This window comes from Leopardus geoffroyi, chromosome C3, assembly GCF_018350155.1.
Source record: "Leopardus geoffroyi isolate Oge1 chromosome C3, O.geoffroyi_Oge1_pat1.0, whole genome shotgun sequence".
In the NCBI taxonomy this organism is placed as follows: Eukaryota; Metazoa; Chordata; class Mammalia; order Carnivora; family Felidae; genus Leopardus; species Leopardus geoffroyi.
In genome coordinates this window covers 138,442,612-138,463,084 of record NC_059338.1, presented here as the reverse complement: position 1 = coordinate 138,463,084, position 20,473 = coordinate 138,442,612, and the positions used below count along the sequence as shown (strand labels likewise).

General features: G+C 39.2%; 1 protein-coding gene across 4 annotated transcripts in view; it reads right to left on the bottom strand.

The window, feature by feature from the left end:
- LOC123586149 (cytochrome P450 7B1) overlaps positions 1 to 9,611 on the bottom strand; it is a 178,175-nt gene extending 168,564 nt beyond the window's left edge. For 3 of the 4 annotated variants that reach the window (XR_006706630.1, XR_006706631.1, XM_045455086.1), the window contains exon 1: positions 9,201 to 9,437. Coding sequence is in view for 2 of the 4 variants with exons in the window: in XM_045455086.1 (XP_045311042.1) it covers positions 9,201 to 9,313 (113 nt within the window). In the remaining 2 variants the exon portion in view is untranslated. Of the gene's footprint in view, positions 1 to 9,200 lie in introns of all 4 variants that reach the window. The other variant, XM_045455084.1, reaches the window with a different exon arrangement.
- Between the last annotated feature and the right edge of the window lie 10,862 nt (positions 9,612 to 20,473).

The window sequence follows — 20,473 nt, the reverse complement described above, 5'->3', positions numbered from 1 at the left end:
GGGGAATCAGAGAAATATTAGTCAAAGGGTACAAAGTTTCAGTTACCAAGATGAATAAGTCCTAGAGATCTGCACAGCTCCATGCCTATAGTTAAAATACTGTATTGTATACTTCAAAATTTGCTAAGAGGGTAGATATTATGTCAAGTGTTCTTATCATCATCATCATAAATAAAAAAGATGCATGTGATGGATATGTTTATGACAGATTGTGGTGACAGTTTCATGGATGTATACTTATCTACAAACTCATCGAATTAATTACGTGCAGATTTGTGCATGTCCAAAGGAAAAAAAGGGGGGGCAGGGTCCTTTATTGTTTGTCCTGTTTTCTACTGTACCTGAACAAAGGGCAGTCTGGGCATGGAGTGAATCTCAAATCCTCTGCCAAGTCATTAAATGAATGGATGCAAAAGTAAATATATGAGAAAAGGATTTTCTAGCATTGTCCATCAAATGTGACTTTCACACAATCTAGTGCAAGAGGGAGATAGCAGACGATCATTATCTGCTTTTTTTTTTTTAAGATTTAACACATTCTTCTTTTAAAGTCCTAATGCGTATGTTCCTATCTTAATTAAATTTCTACTAGCAATGCTTAAAAGTTGTATTAGATCTTAATACTTAAGTTTTCAGGAAAGGTTAAATGTATATGTCAGAAAATTATGACAAAGATTAAAAGAGTAAGAAAAAAAGTTAAAATAGTGTTAGATGATTGGACTTGAAGCCAAACATCATGGGTCTGAATTCTAGACTGCACTACATTCTGGTTGTATAACTTTGGGAACATTATTTAAATGAGACTTCATATCTCTATAAAATGCAAAACGTCATTGTGAGGGAAGATTCAATAAATTTAAAACAATAATAAATATAAAATACTTGCCTCTATTATCTAGTAGACACATAGGAAATGCTCAAAAGTGTCCATTGTTATTATTACAACAAGTCAAAACCAACTTCATAGTACTATATATTCAATACACAAAAATAGGTAAGAGTCAACAATACTGGAGTAGCTACCCCTAAAGTGGTAATTGTCCATCATCCATAGAAGGTAATCCCCTCACATCGTGCCTGAAAAGGACCAAAGCAGAAAAATACAGTATCATGACACTAAATCCTCACTAGACATGACTGAGCTACAAGCCATTTGTCTTCCTGAGATAAAGCAGTTTGGACGTTCAGAGTTCCAAGGTATAGATAATATAAAGCAATGCTTTCACCAGGATGATTTTGACTTTCGGACAGCCAATGCTTTCACCAGGACGATTCTGATTTTCAGACAGAAACTATGGTGCCGTTAATAGTTTGTGAGTAATAATCCTACCGTTATTTAAGTGTACTAAGGACCAAAATGTGTGTGATTCTATGTTATTAATGAAACCAGGCTCAGCCCTTTCTCAAAGGAGCTCTGATCTGTTAAATAAAACACACTGTCCACCTATGCCAGGGAGGGGAATCATAAGCACAGTTACAAAATCCAGTACCTAGAACTGAAACTTAACAGTACCTATGTTTAAATTCTGAATTTGCAAAAGCAGGAATTTTAGGAATTGACTGCACTCCAACTGCTATGTTTTCAGTTAGGTTTACACTAAAGAATAACCATTGCACCAATATGTTCTCCATTTATAAATATTCATGATAGGTAAACACTTGCTTATGATATCTTCCCTTTTTAATTAAAGCAGCAGAAAACTTGACATGTATGACATTTGATGTATAATTTTTGTATGAAGTTTGTATATTTTTATATCAATATCTACAACTCTAAAATATTCAGATTAGAAATAGATAATTAATGCACCAAACTGTTCATTCATTCATTCACCCTTCATTTCTTATGACAAATATTCACTGAGAAACTAGTCAGTAAAGCACCTACAGTTTCTTCTTCATTATTATCAACTATTTAGGATAAAGTTATGAGGAGAAATGACAATGGATTTAAATCCTGTTATGGTTGTGCTTTTATTAAAATGTCTATTAATTTCTGCGTTAAGCAATTATAGACTTAATTAATCCTTTCCACTTTCCTATGGACAAAAGAAAAAAAGAAGATCCTATCCCAAATACTTCTGTGTCGAAAAAAATGCCAAAGCCATAAAAATGAGCACTCTGGCTATAAAAATGCACAATATAATAGATGTCACCTTCTCTTATTCAGCAAAGTAGCTTTCTATAATTTTGTCCTTTGCCTTTCACAGAAGAGTAACCTGAAGTAGTTTCAGTGGGATTTTACTTTGGATAAAATACAGAAATATTCTCCTACAAGAGGCTGTTATCTTTGCTCTACAGCTGATGGTTCTCTCTGCTCTACTCCTTTTTTGGAAGTCAGTAAAGTGCAGCATCCCACCCCCGTAGGTCCCCTCAAATCCTCAGAGTCCTCTCCTGCTTTATCCTCCAGGCTGTGGGCAGCAGGATGTAGGGATGCACCAAGTCTGAGAAATAAGAAATCTGACCAGTTCACATCTGGGTCTAAATGCCTACAAGTCTATGACTTATTTTCAAAATGATTTTAAACATTCAGAGATGCAAGATACATAACAAACATTCAAAACTTACTTGTATACTGACAGGTAAGGAAGAGAGACTGATGACTAGCCTATGATGATCTGTGAAGTGTAGGACCAAAAATTCTCAAATTGTCACGCATTAGTATAGTCATGAAGCCACTGAGTACTTAGAAATGCTTACTTTCTGTCCTGCTTCTCATAGGCAACAAGGAAAGTCACCCAAGGCCCAGTCTTTCCCACTCTTTGAAACTTCTTACAAAAGGCAGTGTAGTTAAGGTAAAGGGCATGGAAGATACAGGTACTGTGTTAGTTTTCTACAGCTGCTATAACTAATTACCACTAATTTGTAGCCTATACAACACAAATGTATTATCTTACAGCTCTGTGGCCCAGAAGTCCAAAGCGGGTCTCGTTGAGCTAAAATCAAGATGTTAGCAGGACTAGGTTCTTTGCTGGAGGTTCTAGAGGGGAATCTATTTCCTTGTCTTCCCAGCTTCAATAAGCTGCCCACATTCTATGTCATTTGGACTCCTTATCCATCTCCAAAGCCACCAGTGGTTGGTAGACTTCCTCTCCTACCTCCTTCTTCCAGGGTTTACTTGTGGTTACATTTGGCCCATGCAAATAGTACAGGATAATCCCTCATTTTAAGCTTAGCAGATTAACAACCTTCATTCCATCTGCAACCTTAATCTTCTTTTTGCCAAGTAACCTAACATATTCATAGGTTCTGAGAATTAAGGTGAGAACAACTTTGGGGTTAAGGGGGTTTTATTCTGTCTACCATAGCTATGGACCTGGAATCAAAAACCCAGTTCCACTTCTGAGTAAATCTGCAACCTTAGGCAAATGAGCTAATTACTTATTGTGTTAATCTCTTCTTCTGAAAAATAGCTTAAAAACAGTTATCTCATGAACCGCAGTGAAGATTAAATGAGATAATATATGCAAAACATCTCAGCACGAAGTGTGGATAAAGTAGGGCCTCAACATTGTTCATTTCTATCTTCCCTTACCTTCTTCTCAAAACTCAGCATCATAGTGGGGTGGAGCTGGATGTTGGATCTAGGTCCATCTGGCTTCACAGCCATGCTCTTTGCCTTACACTACATTGCCTTCTATAAGAAGGTCCCATTGTTGGGAAACACTAAGCCATGAGTGACTTTACATATATAAATGGCCCTACATTTCTAAGGTAAGCACTCCAAGATTTTTTTTCTTATAGAGATAAGAGATTCATGTGGATCTTGTGTAACTTCTGAAATTATTTCTCTTCTGCAAACAGATAATCAGCAAATATGATTACAGCATTGAATCACCCTTAATGGTGACCCAATGAACAATTCTGAACTTCCCACAACCCATCAAATGGTCACTTTGAAGGGTACACAAATAAACAGCAAAGTGTTTTCAGAGCTCAAATGTTCCTCTAATTACACAATAGGAATACTCTCTACCTTTGAGATCTTCTTTTTTTAAGTTACAAAATAAAACAGCAAAGCAAGCCTGAAATCTGTCTCAAATGGTAACAAGACTAATTCAAACTCTGCAGTTTAATAAGGGAAAGTGAAGTACCATGGAGTAACTGATTACTTGTTGCCAGAAATGTGCCTGGAGATCTCTCTAGCACCTCCTATGTAAAACATAAAAATCAGCCTGTTAAATTCGGCATACTCTTGAGAAGAAAATTACTTTGCTTTCAGCTACCCACATCCTTTTCCTATAAAGAAGAAGAAACAAGAAACAAATCTACTATAATAACCTAGCTTTTCTCATTGTCTAGGCAGTGGTAACAATGTGAGGGATCTAGAGCACCATGGGTCTTGTTTGGGAGTAATTAATCAATTAGAAAGAGGAAATAATGGACTTATGTGATACAGTGATGTCAACACATCAACATTTCTTTTTTTTTTCAATATATGAAATTTATTGTCAAATTGGTTTCCATACAACACCCAGTGCTCATCCCAAAAGGTGCCCTCCTCAATACCCATCACCCACCCTCCCCTCCCTCCCACCCCCCATCAACCCTCAGTTTGTTCTCAGTTTTTAAGGGTCTCTTATGCTTTGGCTAACATATCAACATTTCAAAATAACTCATTATCTACATAACCTTGACATCTTAAAAATCAAAAAGAAATCACTTCTCACCACTTTGCTTCTCACATCTACCTTATGTGGCAACTGTTATTTCCACTTTCTAGTTAAGGAAGATGATTCAGGTTAGTCAAAGTCAATGGTCACTGAGTTCATGGACCCTTTGAATCTCCTGCTGAGGAACGGGATTCTCTCTGAGGCAGTCTGGAAAATATCACTTGGTGAAGCAACCTTCTCTGGGCTCAATCTTTCAGGTGTTTTTCTAGTTGATGACTTTCCTCACATAGTGCAAGTTCAGTGATGTTCTCAGAACCTATTAACACCTTCAGAAGGGTCTCAGCTCTGTCAAAACCTTAGTATTAGACCAGTAAGACTGTGACCTCTAGAAATGTAAAAGAATAAGTGTCTGTTGTTTAACACCAGTGAATCTGTAATAATTCGTTAAAGCAGCAGTAGGAAACTAGCACAATTCTGGTCCCTGGAAGTGTAATGCTGCTGTGACAAATACGTAAAAATGGAGACATGACTTGACTGGGCAATGGCTGATGAATTCTGACGAAGATGATTGAAAAAAAATCCAGATTGCCTTGGACATATGGTAAGTAGAAATACAGATGTTAACAACACCCCTACTGAGGACTCAGAAGAAAGTGAGGGCTACAGGAGAGAACATACATATCATCTTAAAGAATATTTACACCATCCTAAAGAGACGATAAGTAAAAATATTAACATTAAAGGTACTGCTGGTGAGGGCTCAGATTAAATGAGAAGTATGCCACTGGAAACTGGACAAAAGAGATCTTTATCCCACAGTTACAGAAAGCTCAGCTACGTTGTGTCCTGCCATAATGTGGAAAGCTGAATTTGTACAGGATGAACATGGGTATTTACCCAAGGAGATTTCTTTTTTTTTTTTTTTTCAACGTTTTTATTTATTTTTGGGACAGAGAGAGAGACACAGCATGAACGGGGGAGGGGCAGAGAGAGAGGGAGACACAGAATCGGAAACAGGCTCCAGGCTCTGAGCTGTCAGCACAGAGCCCGATGCGGGGCTCCAACTCCCGGACCGTGAGATCGTGACCTGGCTGAAGTCGGACGCTTAACCGACTGCGCCACCCAGGCGCCCCTACCCAAGGAGATTTCTAAGCAAAGTGTTGAAGGGGTAGCCCAGTTTGACTTGCTGCTTATAGTAAAATGTGAGAGGAAAGATATGAAGGGAAGAATCCTTGGGCCTAGAGGAACCAGGAACTGATGCTTTGGGAAGTTCTCAGCCTATTCAGGCTGTAAAACTAGGAGATTCACTGTCAAGAAAGAGTGCTCTGGAAAGAAAGCCAAAGATGTGGCTGAACAAATTTTGCTAGTGCCTGGGAAAATCAAAAGGTTGGAGTATTCTGTTAAATTCAAGGATAGATAGAGACAGCCTTGAAGGTTCCCTCAGCAGACAGAACCAGTTTAGTCATTCAGGTAAAGCTTAATTTAGCTTATTTTGCAAGGTTAACTTGATCTGGATCATTTCTTACCTGTAACTTTGGAAATGCTAAAAAAAAACAAAAAACAAAAAACAAACAAAAACAAAACTTGAACTGTTTCTCAAGGTTTATATGAGGTAATCACTGAAAATTGTAATAATGTAACCCATCACTGTGAGGAATAAACAGTCACTGATTTCTCACCTTAATATAAACTGCTTTATAAAAATATACCACTGAAACTCATCCCATGTTCTGGTTTGAGCACTCCTGGTTTGTGAACTATCTTTGTGGTATATGCACAATAATTTCTTACTAATTACTACTTCAGTGATTCATTGGTTTCACGTTGGCTATTTTGAACTTTTGACAGTTCAGTCATACACATTCATGATCAAAGTATCAGTGAATACTGAAAAGATTAGGCATGTGACTAATGTTCCCCTCAGCCCTGTCAAAAGAAGCCTGGAATGTAAAGGGAATGATCCAGGAAAAATCTGTGGAGGAGCCTCTTATTGATGGAGTCAATCCCTGTGACATGCATGGAAGTCCCATGATGTTCTTGGGAATTTTTGTCCCAGGATCAATCATACCCAGATTCCTACACTTGATTTAGATTATTTAAATGGTGAGATTTGGGACTTTTGAGCTCAATGAGATTTATATGAGATCTTGGACTTTGTGTTGGTATTCTAATAGGTTGAGATTTTTGTGAATGTTGGGATGAGTGAATATATTTTGCATGTAAGATGGACAGAAATCTTTGGAGGTCAGAGGGAGTACTGTGGTAGGAAGATGTTTCCAAAATGTGTGAATGTGTTACCTTACATTACAAAAAGGACTTTACAGATGTGACTAAGTTAAGGACTTTGAGATGGGAAGATTATCCTGGATTATTTGGGTGAGTTCAACACAATCACTAGGATCCTTATAAGCTAGAGGTAGGAGTATCAGAGTATGAAAAAGAAATCTGAATTCTAGTGACCTTCAGAAAGTGGAAGAAACAAGGAAATGGATTCTCCCCTGGTTCCATCAAAAGGAACGCAGTCCTGCCAACACCTTGATTGAGGCCAGTAAGGCCTGTTTCAGACTTCTGCTGTCCAGAACTGCAACATTTAAAAATCTGTGTTACTGCCTCTTCCCTACCATATTTTCTGTGAACACTTTCCCATATTCATTATTATAAATGTTTTCATTCTAAGTGTCCCCTTTAACACATACATAATTTAGTGCTACTCTGTATTTCACTTAGAAGAATTTAACCATTTTTTTAAAAATTTTTTTTTTCAACGTTTATTTATTTTTGGGACAGAGAGAGACAGAGCATGAACGGGGGAGGGGCAGAGAGAGAGGGAGACACAGAATCGGAAACAGGCTCCAGGCTCTGAGCCATCAGCCCAGAGCCCGACGCGGGGCTCGAACTCACGGACCGTGAGATCGTGACCTGGCTGAAGTCGGACGCTTAACCGACTGCGCCACCCAGGCGCCCCAGAATTTAACCATTTTATATTTATTTTTTATTGTTTTGGTCAGACTAACCTTCATCATTTTTGCAGGGGATAGGAGGTAGAGAAAGAATAATAGAGACATGTTTGCTTTCATGTCTGCCTTGCTACACACACTCTGTTTTTATATGTTGTCTTTATAATAATTTAGAAAGCCCATATCTATGTTCAAGTCTATTATTAGTAAAAGATGGTGATTTTTAAACACATACACACACACACACACACACATATATATATATATATATATATATATATAATTGTTGGACAAAAATTTATATCATATTAATGACTTTCTGGAAATAAACTGTTTCCTAGCACCATCCAAATCATATCTTGAATTTCTCAGTTTTATTTCAAATGTGGCATTGACTGACACTGAATCTACACAGAATCACATAACACTGAAATTAAAGCATCCTAAGTCCTCATTTGGGGCTCTAAAGCACAGCCATTGGAAAAGGCAGCCTGGGAGAGGGCATGACACATTCCAGGATGATCACTGAAAACCTGCCTGGGGAAAAAAGCGAAAGTTCCCTTCTAGAGTATTCACCCATGTGCATTCTAGAAATGTCCACAGGTATTTGAATGTGGTACAATGGTGCCATTTTCCCAAAGCTACTGAGAAACAACCTATATCACACACACACACACACACACACACACACACACACACACACCTATAAACATATCTATGTGTAGGTATATCAATCCATCCATCTATCTAGATAGATCGGTAGATACATAATAGATATCTGTATATATAGATATATAATAGAGATCTAATAGAGATCTAATATCTATTAGATCTCACACGTGTGTAGGTGTGTGTGTATATATATATATATATATATATATATCACACGTGTGTATGTGAGATCTAATCACAAAGAGAAAATAGAGTGATTTCGAGTGAATGCTTTTATTTTGAATATCTGTTTCTACTTTCACATTTCAAATCAGATAAAGAAGTGACACACTTCTAGGTGTTGTGTTATTGTTTTTTTTCTAATAAAAATAATACAGTAAATGCACAAAATACACACTGTAAACTTATTTCGTATTCAGCAAACTCCCATGAGGCGTTATTACTGCGTTTTTCCGCATGAGGTACAGTGTAGTAAACTGAGGCACAGAGAAGCACCCAGAGTTATTCTTCATACTAGACACTGACATTCTCCTGAAACATTTCACTTTTAACTTAATGAAATGTAAGAAAATTCCCCTCCCGAAATGCTCTACGAATTCTAGGTCATAAAGCATCAACTCATTGTAAGTCGGCACCAAAATGTGTCTGTTTGGAAGCCATGCGTGCTGCATAATGAATAATGCAAATCCAGGGCTTATTACAACCTATACAGGAGCAGCAAATCGAATTCAGTCCCAACGTTTTAATACGTATGCGTATGTATGGGGAAGAGGCAGAAGAAGCCTTTGTCAGTACACACAATACCCCAAGGCGCCGCCGCCCGCAACAACTTGTGACTATCCGCACTTGAAATCGCGGGGCACTCTCCACAGTCCCGGTCGCGCGCGGTCCGCGGGGCCCAGAGCGCATGCGTGGCCCTGGCTGCCCGGCCGCGCGGTGAGGTCGCGGGGGCACTTACCTGGTGCGCCTGGCGCTCAGGCACAAGACCCCGAGCAGCAGGGCCGCGGCGAGGGCCAGGCCCTGGAAGCTGAGTAGCTGCGGCAGCAAGGGCTCCAGCGAGAAGAGGCCCATGCCCGAGGACAAGTCTTACGCCGTCTGGTTCCCGCGCGCCGCAGCGGCCAGCCAGGGGTCTCTCTCGGGAAGGCGACACTGCTGCCTCCCGCGGCGTCTCTGCGCGGCTCTCCCTCGGTCCGGCCGCCAGAGGCTGGCCTGCTCGCGGCGCTGCCAGGAATGTCACCGCGGGCCCTCGAGGCTGAGTTTCAAAGTTCCTGCACTCCCCTCCCCCGGCCCAGCCCCCACCCACGCGTACCGCCCAGCTCCGCGACCGCCTCCGGCCCGGTGGCTTCTGGAAAACGGCGCCCGGGTTCCTAGGGGCCGGAAGGAGGGCCAGAGAAGAGGGGGAAGGGGTTAGGATTTCCTGGCGAGGAACCTCTGAAGGCCTGGAGGAGGGAGATTTCTGTTCAGTTCTGGAAGTGAGTCGCTTGGGTTCCTTATTCCGTAGCCCGCGCCGCTCAAGCAGAGGGACCCTGCGTGCCCCTGAAAAGGGCTGGGACTGTGCCCGCTGCTCAGCGGCACCGCTGATCTCTTAGGCACGACCCAGAGAACCTGGCGAGCGACAGATACCCGTGGTGCGCGCCGCCTCCGACCTGGTCCTTGCAGCCTTTTTGGCCCTGCACATCCTGTTTGCTTACACGCTTTTGTTGAGAGCCTACTGTGTGCGAAGGCTTGTCCGAGAGACCAGGGCCGTTGAGGCACACGATCCAGGAAGAGAGAAGAGACTAGTCTATTGCAGAACAAAGCTGAGGGCCAAAATAGAAGCGGTACAAGCCCCACAGGTGGTCTTAACAAAAGATAAGGGAGAAGTTTTTTAAATGTCTTTCCCTGAGTGAGGTCCATTCACCAGGGACTTCACATGTATTTATTTACTCTCCACACCAAACTTGAGATGTAATTTTTAGCGGTATTTTGGAGAACATATAACGAAACTCAGGTTAAGTAATTTACCCTCCCTGCTCACTTAAGTAACTGTTAACCATTTTAGTAACTATTAGCCTAACTAGTGCAACACCAGGGTGTTTTTTACGTTATGCAAGATTTTGATTTCCACAGTTCTTTGGACTACTACAACAGCTTAGGAACTGATCGCCAGGCCTCTGACCTTTGACCTTTCCAGCCCTTCCCCCAACCATGGCACCTCCCTACTACACAGACCTATCCTGCTTTTACCCTGTTCAGAAATCTTACTGATTGCCTTTCTGATAAAGTCATAAATCTTGGGCCTCCAGGGAGATGCCCTTCTGGGTTTGTCTCCATTGTATTACTACGACAGCTGGTACAGTTCCAAATAACTAAATCTGGAGCCACTGCTTCCCTCACAGTCAGACCTTTAACACCTTTGTCTATGATATTTGCTCTGCCTGAAGTTTTCTTCTCTCCCCTAGATGCTAAAATTCTACCTACCTTTCAAGGCCCAGCTCAAATCCTACTTCCTTCTAGAAATTATCCCTGACTCTTCTTTTGTAATTAACCTCTTGGTCCTCCATACTTTTAACACTATCTCAATTTTCCACCTCATCACGTTTTCTACCATATCTAAGTTCTTTCTAAGTCTGTCTTTCCTGCTATAGAAGGTGGGTAAACCATCTCTCAGACAACCTTGTCTGCACCCACTCTCTAGCCCCACCTACTGATCCCCCAGCCAGAGTTGAGATAACATAGCTGTAAGTACTTTGCAGGTGCCTGGCTCTTGGTGCTCTGTTACTGAATTACTACTGTGTTGTTGTCCTTGACCTTGAAGCTGTAAATGGCTGGCCTAGTATTAGAACTCCAATGCTTTTGAATATCTTCAGCTTTGACTTTTATTCCAGGGTCTTACTACTGCCTCTCCTTCCTTCTATTGTAAATTCAAATTTCTAGGAAATCCAATAGGAAACAGTGAGCCAATAGCTACTCTGTCTCCTCTAAGGGAAAACAAATTGTTTTCCATCCCTGCCTGGCCAACAGAGCCAGCTTACAGGGCAGTATCCATGCTGTGCATTTCTATAAACGCTGCAGAAAGCCCCTCTCACTAATTTTCACAAGCATTCTCTACTTTTGTACCTTCATTTTCCATTTGATCTCCTGGATGACTCTTCTGTTTGAAAATATAAGTAAAAATATTAAGTATTAATCAATCTATTGAACATTTACTATGTACCAGGCACCATGCTAAACATTTTATTTCATAACAATAATAGCAAACACCTGCAGTTAATCACACTGTCTTAGGGAAGTGAAAGAAAGAAGACCGCATTGTCACCTCCTAGATTTGTTTAGCAATTGTGTCATATTCCTGTGGTATCTGCATAGTATTTTACTTAGAACACTTTATGGTGTACACTTAATAAATTTTGAGTGTATGTTTCTCTTGTGTTTTCCATTGGTGTTAAAAAGGACCTCTATTCTATAAACTGACCCGCTTGAAATAAAATTGAAAGACATTTTTTTATTCTTTTGCTTTGTAACCCATCATCAGCATCATTATATTCACTCTAGTTCAAGTTATTTTACCTCTGAAATATGCCTGTATCCCAATCACTTCTCTAACAGAGATGACAAGTGACACTCTATATCAACTTTCCTCTTGTTCCTCAGTAACAGTCCTTGATTTTTAACTGAACATGTCCAATTTTTTAAAACTATATATATATATATATATATATATATATATATATATATAAATTTATTATCAAGTCTAACATACAGGGTATACAGTGTGCTCTTGGTTTTGGGGAAAGATCCCTGTGATTCATCGCTTACATACAATACCCAGTGCTCATCCCAACAAGTGCCTTCCTCAATGCCCGTCACCATTTCCCCCTTCTCCTGCCCCCCCCATAAATCCTCAGTTTATTCTCTGTATTTAAGAGTCTCTTATGGTTTGTCTCCCTCTCTGTTTAAAACGATTTTTCCCCTTCCCTCATGGTCTTCTGTTAAGTTTCTCAAGTTCCACATATAAGTGAAAACATATATTATCTGTCTTTCTCTGACTGACTTATTTCACTTAGCATGATACCCTCCAGTTCCATCCACGCTGTTGCAAATGGTAGGATTTCATTCATTCTCATTGCTAAGCAGTATTCCATTGTATATATAAACCACATCTTCTTTATCCATTTATCAGTTGATGGACAATTGGGCTTTTTCCATAATTTGGCTATTGTTGAAAGCGCTGCTGTAAACATTGGGGTTCATGTGCCCCTATGAATCAGTACTCCTGTATCCTTTGGATAAATTCCTAGTAGAATTGCTGGGTCGTGGGGTAGTTCTATTTTTAATTTTTTGAAGAATCTCCACACTGTGTTCCAGAGTGGCTGCACCAGTTTGCATTCCCACCAGCAGTGCAAGAGGGTTCCCATTTGTCTACATCCTTGCCAACATCTGTTGTTTCTTGAGTTAATTGGAGCCACTCTGACTGGTGTGAGGTGGTATCTCAATGTGGTTCTGATTTCTATTTCCCTGATGATGAATATCTTTTCATGTGTCTGTTGGCCATCTGGATGTCTTCTTTGGAAAAGTGTCTATTCGTGTCTTCTGCTCATTTTTTCACTGTATTATTTTTTTTTTTCTGGTGTTGAGTTTGGTAAGTTCTTTATAGATTTTGGATACTAACCCTTTATCTGATATGTCATTTGCAAATATCTTCTCCCATTCCATCAGTTGCCTTTTAGTTTTGTTGATTGTTTCCTTTGCAGTGCAGAAGCTTTTTATCTTGATGAGCTCCCAATAGTTCATTTTTGCTTTTATTTCCCTTGCCTTTGGAGACATGTCGAGCAAGAAATTGCTGCGGCTGAGGTTAAAGAGGTTATTGCCTGTGTTCTCCTCTAGGGTTTTGATGGTTTCCTGTCTCACATTTAGGTCTTTCATTCATTTTAAGTTTGTGTGTGTGTGTGTGTGTGTGTGTGTGTGTGTGTGTGTGTGTGTATGTGTATGGTGTAAGAAAGTGGTCCAGTTTCATTCTTCTGTATGCTGCTGTCCAGTTCTCCCAGCACCATTTACTAAAGAGACTATCTTTTTTCCATTGGATATTCTTTCCTGCTTTGTCAAAGATGAGCTGACCATACAGTTGTGGGTCTATTTCTGGGTTCTCTATTCTGTTCCATTTATCTATGTATCTGTTTTTGTGCCAGTACTATACCCTTGATGACTACAACTTTGTATTACAGCTTGAAGTCTGGAATTGTGATGCCTCCAACTTTGTTTTTCTTTTTCAACATTACTTTGGTTATCTGGGATCTTTCCTGGTTCTATACAAATTTTAGAATTGTTTGTTTGATCTCTGTAAAAAATGCACATGTTATTTTGATAGGGATTGCTTTGAATGTGTAGATTACTTTGGGTAGTATAGGCATTTTAACAATATTTATTCGTCCAATCCATGAGCCTGGAATGTTTTTCCATTTCTTTGTGACTTCTTCAATTTCTTTCATAAGCTTTCTGGAGTTTTCAGTGTACAGATCTTTTACCTCTTTGGTTAGGTTTATTTCTAGGTATCTCACGGTTTTGGGTGTAATTGTACATAGGATCGATTTCTTGATTTCTCTTTCTGGTGCTTCATTATTGGTGTATAAAAATGCAACATATTTCTGTACACTTCTGTAACAATAACTTTGCTGAATTCATATATTAGTTCTAGTAATTTTTTGGTGGAGTCTTTCATGTTCTCCACATACAGTATCATGTGGGCCGTGAAGAGTGAAAGTTTGACTTCTTTCTTGCTGATTTGGATGCTTTTTATTTCATTTTGTTGTTTGAGTGCTGAGACTAAAACTTCAATACTATGTTGAACAACAGTGGTGAAAATGGAAATCCCTGTAGTGTTCCTGACCTTAGGGGGAAAGCTCTCAGTTTTTCTACATTGAGGATGATATTAGCTGTGGGCTTTTCATAAATGGCTTTTATGATATTAAGTTATGTTCCCTCTTTCCCAACTTTCTTGAGGGATTTTATTAAGAAAGGATGCTGTATTTTGTCAAATGCTTTTTCTGCATCTATTGACAGGATCATATGGTTCTTATCCTTTATTCTATTAATGTGATGTATTACATTGATTGATTTTCAAGTATTGACCAGCCCTGAAGCTCAGGAATGAATCCCACTTGATTGTGGTGAATAATTCTTTTGATATACTATTGAATTCGATTTGCTAGTATCTTGTTGAGAATTTTTTGCATCCATGTTTATCAGAGATATTGGCCTGTAATTCTCCTTTTTAATGGGGCCTCTGTCTGGTTTGGGAATCAAGGTAATGCTGGCTTCATAGAATGAGTCCAGAAGCTTTCCTTCTGTTTCTATTTTTTGGAACAGCTTGAGAAGGATAGGTATTAACTCTGCTTTAAATGTCTGGTAGAATTCCCCTGGGAAGCCATCTGGCCCAGGACTCTGATTTATTGGGAGATTTTTGAAAATGGATTTCCTTCGCTGGTTATGGGTCTGCTCAAATTTTCTATTTTTTCCCGTTTGAGTTTGGTAATGTGTGGGTGTCTAGGAATTTGTCCATTTCTTCCAGGTTGTCCAGTTTGTTGGCGTATAATTTTTCATAGTATTCTCTGATAATTGTATTTCTGTGGTATTGGCTGTGATCTGTCTTCTTCCATTTGTGATTTTATCTATTTGGGTCTTATCTCTTTTCCTCTTGAGAAGTGTGGCTAGGGGGTTATCAATTTTGCTTATTTTTTCAAAAAACCAACTCTTAGATTCATTTGATCTGTTCTACTTTTTTTTTGGATTCTATATTGTTTGTTTCTGCTCTAATCTTTATTATTTCTCTTCTACTGGCTTTGGGGTTTCTTCGCTGTTCTGCTTCTAGTTTCTTGAGGTGTACTGTTAGATTTTCTTTTGGGATTTTTCTTGTTTTTTGAGATAGGCCTGGATTGCAATGTATTTTCCTCTTAGGGTCTGCCTTTGCTGTATCCCAAAGGGTTTGGACAGTCATGTTTTCATTTTAATTTGCTTCCACATATTTTTTAATTTCTTCCTTAATTGCCTGGTTGACCCATTCATTCCTTAGTAGGATGTTCTTTAACCTCCATGTATTTGGAGGTTTTCCAAACATTTTCTTGCAGTTCATCTCAAGTTTCATAGCATTGTGATCACAAAAATATGCATGGTATGATCTCAATTCTTTTATAATTATTGAGGGCTGTTTGGTGACCCAGTATGTGATCTCAGAGAATGTTTCATGTGTGCTCAAAAAGTATGTGTATTCTGCTGCTTTTGGATGAAAAGTTCTGAATAGATCTGTCAAGTCCATCTAGTCCAGTGTATCATTCAAAGCCATTGTTTCTTTATTGATTTTTTTGCCTAGATGATCTGTCCATTGCTATAAGTGGGGTATTTAAGTCCCCTGTAATTACACTATTCCTATCAATAAGATTGCTTATGTTTGTGATTAATTGATTTATATATTTGGGCGCTACAAGTTGGGAGCATAAACATTTATAATTGTTAGCTCTTCTTGAGGTATAGACCCCGTAATTATGATATAATGCCCTTCTTCATATCTTGTTACAGCCTTTAGCTTAAAATCCAGTTTGTCTTATATAAGTATCTCTACTCCAGCATTCTTTTGACTTCCAGTAACATGATAGATGGTTCTCCATCCCCTCACTTTCAATCTGAAAGTGTCCTCAGGTCTAAAATCGGTCTCTTGTAGATAGCATATAGATGAATCTTGTGTTTTTATTGTTCTGATACCCTATGTCTTTTGATTGGAGCATTTAGTACATTTACCTTCAGAGTCATTAGATATGGATTTAGTGTCATTGTGTTATCTGGAGGTTTCATGCTTGTGGTGATGTCTCTGGTCCTTTGTAGTCTTTGCAGCATTCCACTCACAAAGTCCCCCTTAGGATCTCTTGCTGGGCTGGTTTAGTGGTCATGAACTCCATCAGTTTTTGTTTGGGAAAGCCTTTATCTCTCCTTCTATTCTGAATGAGAGCCTGGCTGGATAAAGGATTCTTGGCTGCATATTTTTCCTATTCAACACATTGAATATTTCCTGCTGCTCCCTTCTGGCTTGCCAAGTTTCAGTGGACAGGTCTTCTACTACCTTTATGTGTCTATCCTTGTAGGTTAAGGCCCATTTGCCCTAGAAGCTTTCAGAATTCTCTCTTTATCTTTGTATTTTGCCAGTTTCACTATGATGTGTCGTGGAGAATATCTATTCTTATTAAATCTGAAGGAAGTTCTCTGTGCCTCCTGTATTTGGATGTCTGTTTTCTTCCCAGATTAGGGAAGTTCTCAGCTGTAATTTGTTCAAGTAAACCTTCTGCCCCCTTTCTCTCTCTCTTCTTCTTTTGGAACTCCTATGATACAGATATTATGTTTCATTGAATCACTTAGTTCTCTAATTCTCCCCTCGTGGTCTAGTATCTTCTTGTCTCTCTTTTTCTCAGCTTCATCATTTTCCATAATTTTATCTTTTATTTCACTTAATCTCTTCTTTGTCTCCTCCATCTTTGCTGTCATTGCATCTAGTTTATTTTGCATCTCATTTACAGCATTTCTTAATTTGTCGTGACTGTTTCTTAGTTCCTTGATCTCTCCAGCAATAGATTCTCTGCTGTCTTCTATGCTTTTTTCAAGCCTAGCTATTAATCTTATGATGATTATTCTAAATTCTTGCTCAGTTATATTTTTTATACCTGTTTTTAGCAATTCTCTAGCTGCCATTTCTTTCTGGAACTTCTTTTGAGGAGAATTCTTCCATTTCATAATATTGGCTAGATTCCTGTACCTTATGCCTTTTAATAGCTTGTTATGATGAACATGTCCAATTTTTAACTGAAGTGTCCATTTAAAAGACTGCTTTCCCAGTTTTTCTTGTAGTTAGATGTGACATGTGACTAAATTCTCACGACTAAGCTATAAGGTATTAGTTCAGGAAAGTGCCCTTAACAGGCATGGACAGACCCTGTTGCTTCCCTCCTTCGCTTTTACACTGGTTTGAATGTGGATACGATGCCTGGAATTCAAGCAGCCATCATAGCACGTATAAGCATGTTCCAAATACTGCATTCAATATTATTTGTTGTTTATATGAAATTCAAATGTAACTGGGGATCCTATGTTTTTATTACTAAATCTGGTAAGTAGCTTAATTCCAAAGTACGTTGTCATAAGGTATATAGGAGAGACAACTGTAAAGTTCTGTCTGCCCGGCAGTCCCCTTTGGAAACCAGCCACAAATTGTTCCTTCAACATTGCTTACCAACGTTAGTGTCTTGTGTACCATGGCTGTGCTAAGTAGACCAGGGTTAACAGATCTAAAAGGGTCATGGGGTGGCCCTTAGCCTTTGAGATATGCAGATGTGGAAGTATGTTAAGGATAGAGAACATCTGGCCTTGTCATCTTTCTTCAGACAATAATTCATTGTCAGACACATGGAGAGAGAAATACAAGGGAAATAACAAAGGGAGAAAAGGGAGAAGGTGATACATTTGAGTCTTTAAAGTAAGAGCCATGAAAATTGAGATGAAGGGTCATCCTCCAAAATTTCCCCCTACCTGCCTGGGTGACCCTCATTTCCAGGTGGTCAGAGCTGCCAGCCTCTTTTTCTGTTCTCTTTCTAATCTAATCTATTTCCCTTGACGACTTTTTTTCATTTTAAAGAACCTGTTGGAAGTCAGCAAAACTTGAATTTTGATATATCTCTCTGCTTTCAATACATTCTCCTGCTCTGACTTTGATAATACTAATACACTGGATAGAGACCTCCAAGTCCTCCTACTTAGTCAACAACTTTTTGTTAAGTGCAAATTTTGTCCATGGCTCTATGCTTAGTCTGCTGTAGCTACAAAATGAATGAGATGGCCCTTCCTTCAAAGAGCTGGGACTAAGAGATCAAAAAGGATTGACATCAGAAAGGAGAACAAAAAGCCAGTCCACATAAGATTGTGGAGTGACAATAGGGAGATTTAAGCACACGCACTCATATGGCTTCAATTTTGTGAATTCCTGGGAGGCAAAATAATGTGCTAGGGAAAGAGTAAATTACATTCTGGCTTCAGTTGTTGGGAAACATTTGAAAGTACCGCTGTGAAAATGTCAAAGTGGTATCCACATATTTTTCCCCCAATATCAGAAAGCTCCTAAAATCTATTTGATTACTCAAGCTTGAAAAGTCCTGTCAACTTTTGACATAAAACATAGATTGGGTTTTGAGTCATATCTATAACTAAATAATGACTGTGGTTATTTTTTCCCCCTTCTTTGTCTTGACTTTGATTTCCTATCCCCTTCTGTAGAATTAAGACCAACTCTGGGCAAAATAGTGAAGCAAAGGAAGGAAAGAAAAGGGAAGAAGAAAGGAACATGGATTGAGAAGGCCTGCCGTGTTCCAGGTACTGCTTCAGGGTTTTACATGCATTGTTTCATCTAATCTTCAAAACCAATCTCAGATACAGGTATTATTTCCTTTTACATAACATAAAGACAAGACTCAAAGAGTTTCAGAGCATCTGTGATTACTCTGCTCCTCCACTGTGAAGTTGCCCTTCCTGTCGCTGTATCATCTTGCCTTCCTTAGAGTTTTCTTTCACAAACTTTTTACCATATCTGTTCAGTCATCCTTGCCTCCATTTTTATGGATCCTGTTTTTACCTCAAGCTGCCCGTAACCAAGATGGCCCATTGCGACAAATGGACCTCTGCTTTGTACCTTGGCCTCCTGCAGCCCTTGTTTAGCTCTGAAGCTAACCTCAGTTTTCCCATCTGTAAAATGATACAAGACTACCTTTCCTATATGTTTATGAGGCTTAAATTATGAGGACTAAATATATGACAATAGAAATGCCTGGAGCTTCTCCCTTTTTTACATGTGAACACCTTCTGCTCCACTGACATAGGGTTTAAGTAGAAATGAGTCTGTTAGGCAAATTCAGCCCAGCTGAGGTGTTAGCTTGTTGCTATATAACCTCTGCCCAATTGGAATATAAAATGTGCCACTTTCCTGTTTCCTTAATGTGGCTATTCTGATTGTGGCTGAGATAGCAATAATGGTATACACAGAGACCAGAAACCGCTATAAGTCTGAAAGTTATTGTTTAATTGGCACATTGTAAATAGTGAGGCAACTTAGATACCAGTCCTGACCTGACTACAAACATCTTCAATTACAACTCCTTCCTCTTTTTCTGGCTTTCTTTACAATTTAAACAATTGCATTTATTTTCTCTTTAGTTTTCCTTTCTCCTGAAAAGCCAGTTTATAGAGTTAACCTAGCACTCAGGTTACACATGTAGACATGGCAGGCAAAAATGTTATCAAATAAAATGCTATTGAGTGAACAGAGTGACCCAACCATAGACAGTGTTATCACATTGAAAACTCTTATAAAGTACAATTACATTTAGTAATTGTAATTATTTTGTAATACAATAATGTAATTATTTTGAAGCAGCTTTAAAAATGTTGGAGCAGATGGCTCTGATTATCTCCAAGAGGCAAGGAATAGATTTGATAGTTTCATCATTTCTTGTTTAATAGTCTTGGCATTACTTTTATACACTTGAGCTTTGAATATTCTGGCTTACAAATTCATAATCCCATGTTAAACTTTAGTTCATTCTCATGATCTGACCCTACCTCCTGTGCCAGGATTTAAGATTCATTGTCTCTCTGTCTCTGACTCACTTACTGGCTTTTCTAACATTTTGTTTCCCAATTAGCCCTTGAAATCCGATTCCTGAGGAAAAAAAGCATAAGGATGTCTCTGAGCATTCCTTTACACAAGAACCATACCCCCTGCCCTCATGCCCCAACTACAGAGCTCTGTTTACTAATGGAAAGTTTTATAGATTCAAAAACTTTTTTTCTTGGTGGCGGGGGCGGGGGGGGGGGGTGGTGGTGGCAGGGATTGAGCCAGTTTAGTTCTTGGAGAAGCAACAAAGAGTCCTGGTATGAAATAAAATCTACCCATGCTACCTCTCTCCTACCAGGTTCTACTATTTCTACCTCTTACAAGAGAGGTCCTGGGAAACAGACAGAGAAGGAGGCCAGTGCAGGAGTTTATTAGGGCAGGCTCTCAGAATCAGCATTGGAAGTGGGAGAGTGAAGCAAATACGTAGACAGAAGGAGAGTTTGGCCTGGAATACAGTTGCAACAAGACTCAGCCCCTAAGGATATCTAGAACCCAGATGGCCCTTCAGAACTGTCCCAAAATTACGTGAAGGTTTAGAACTTTAGAGCACA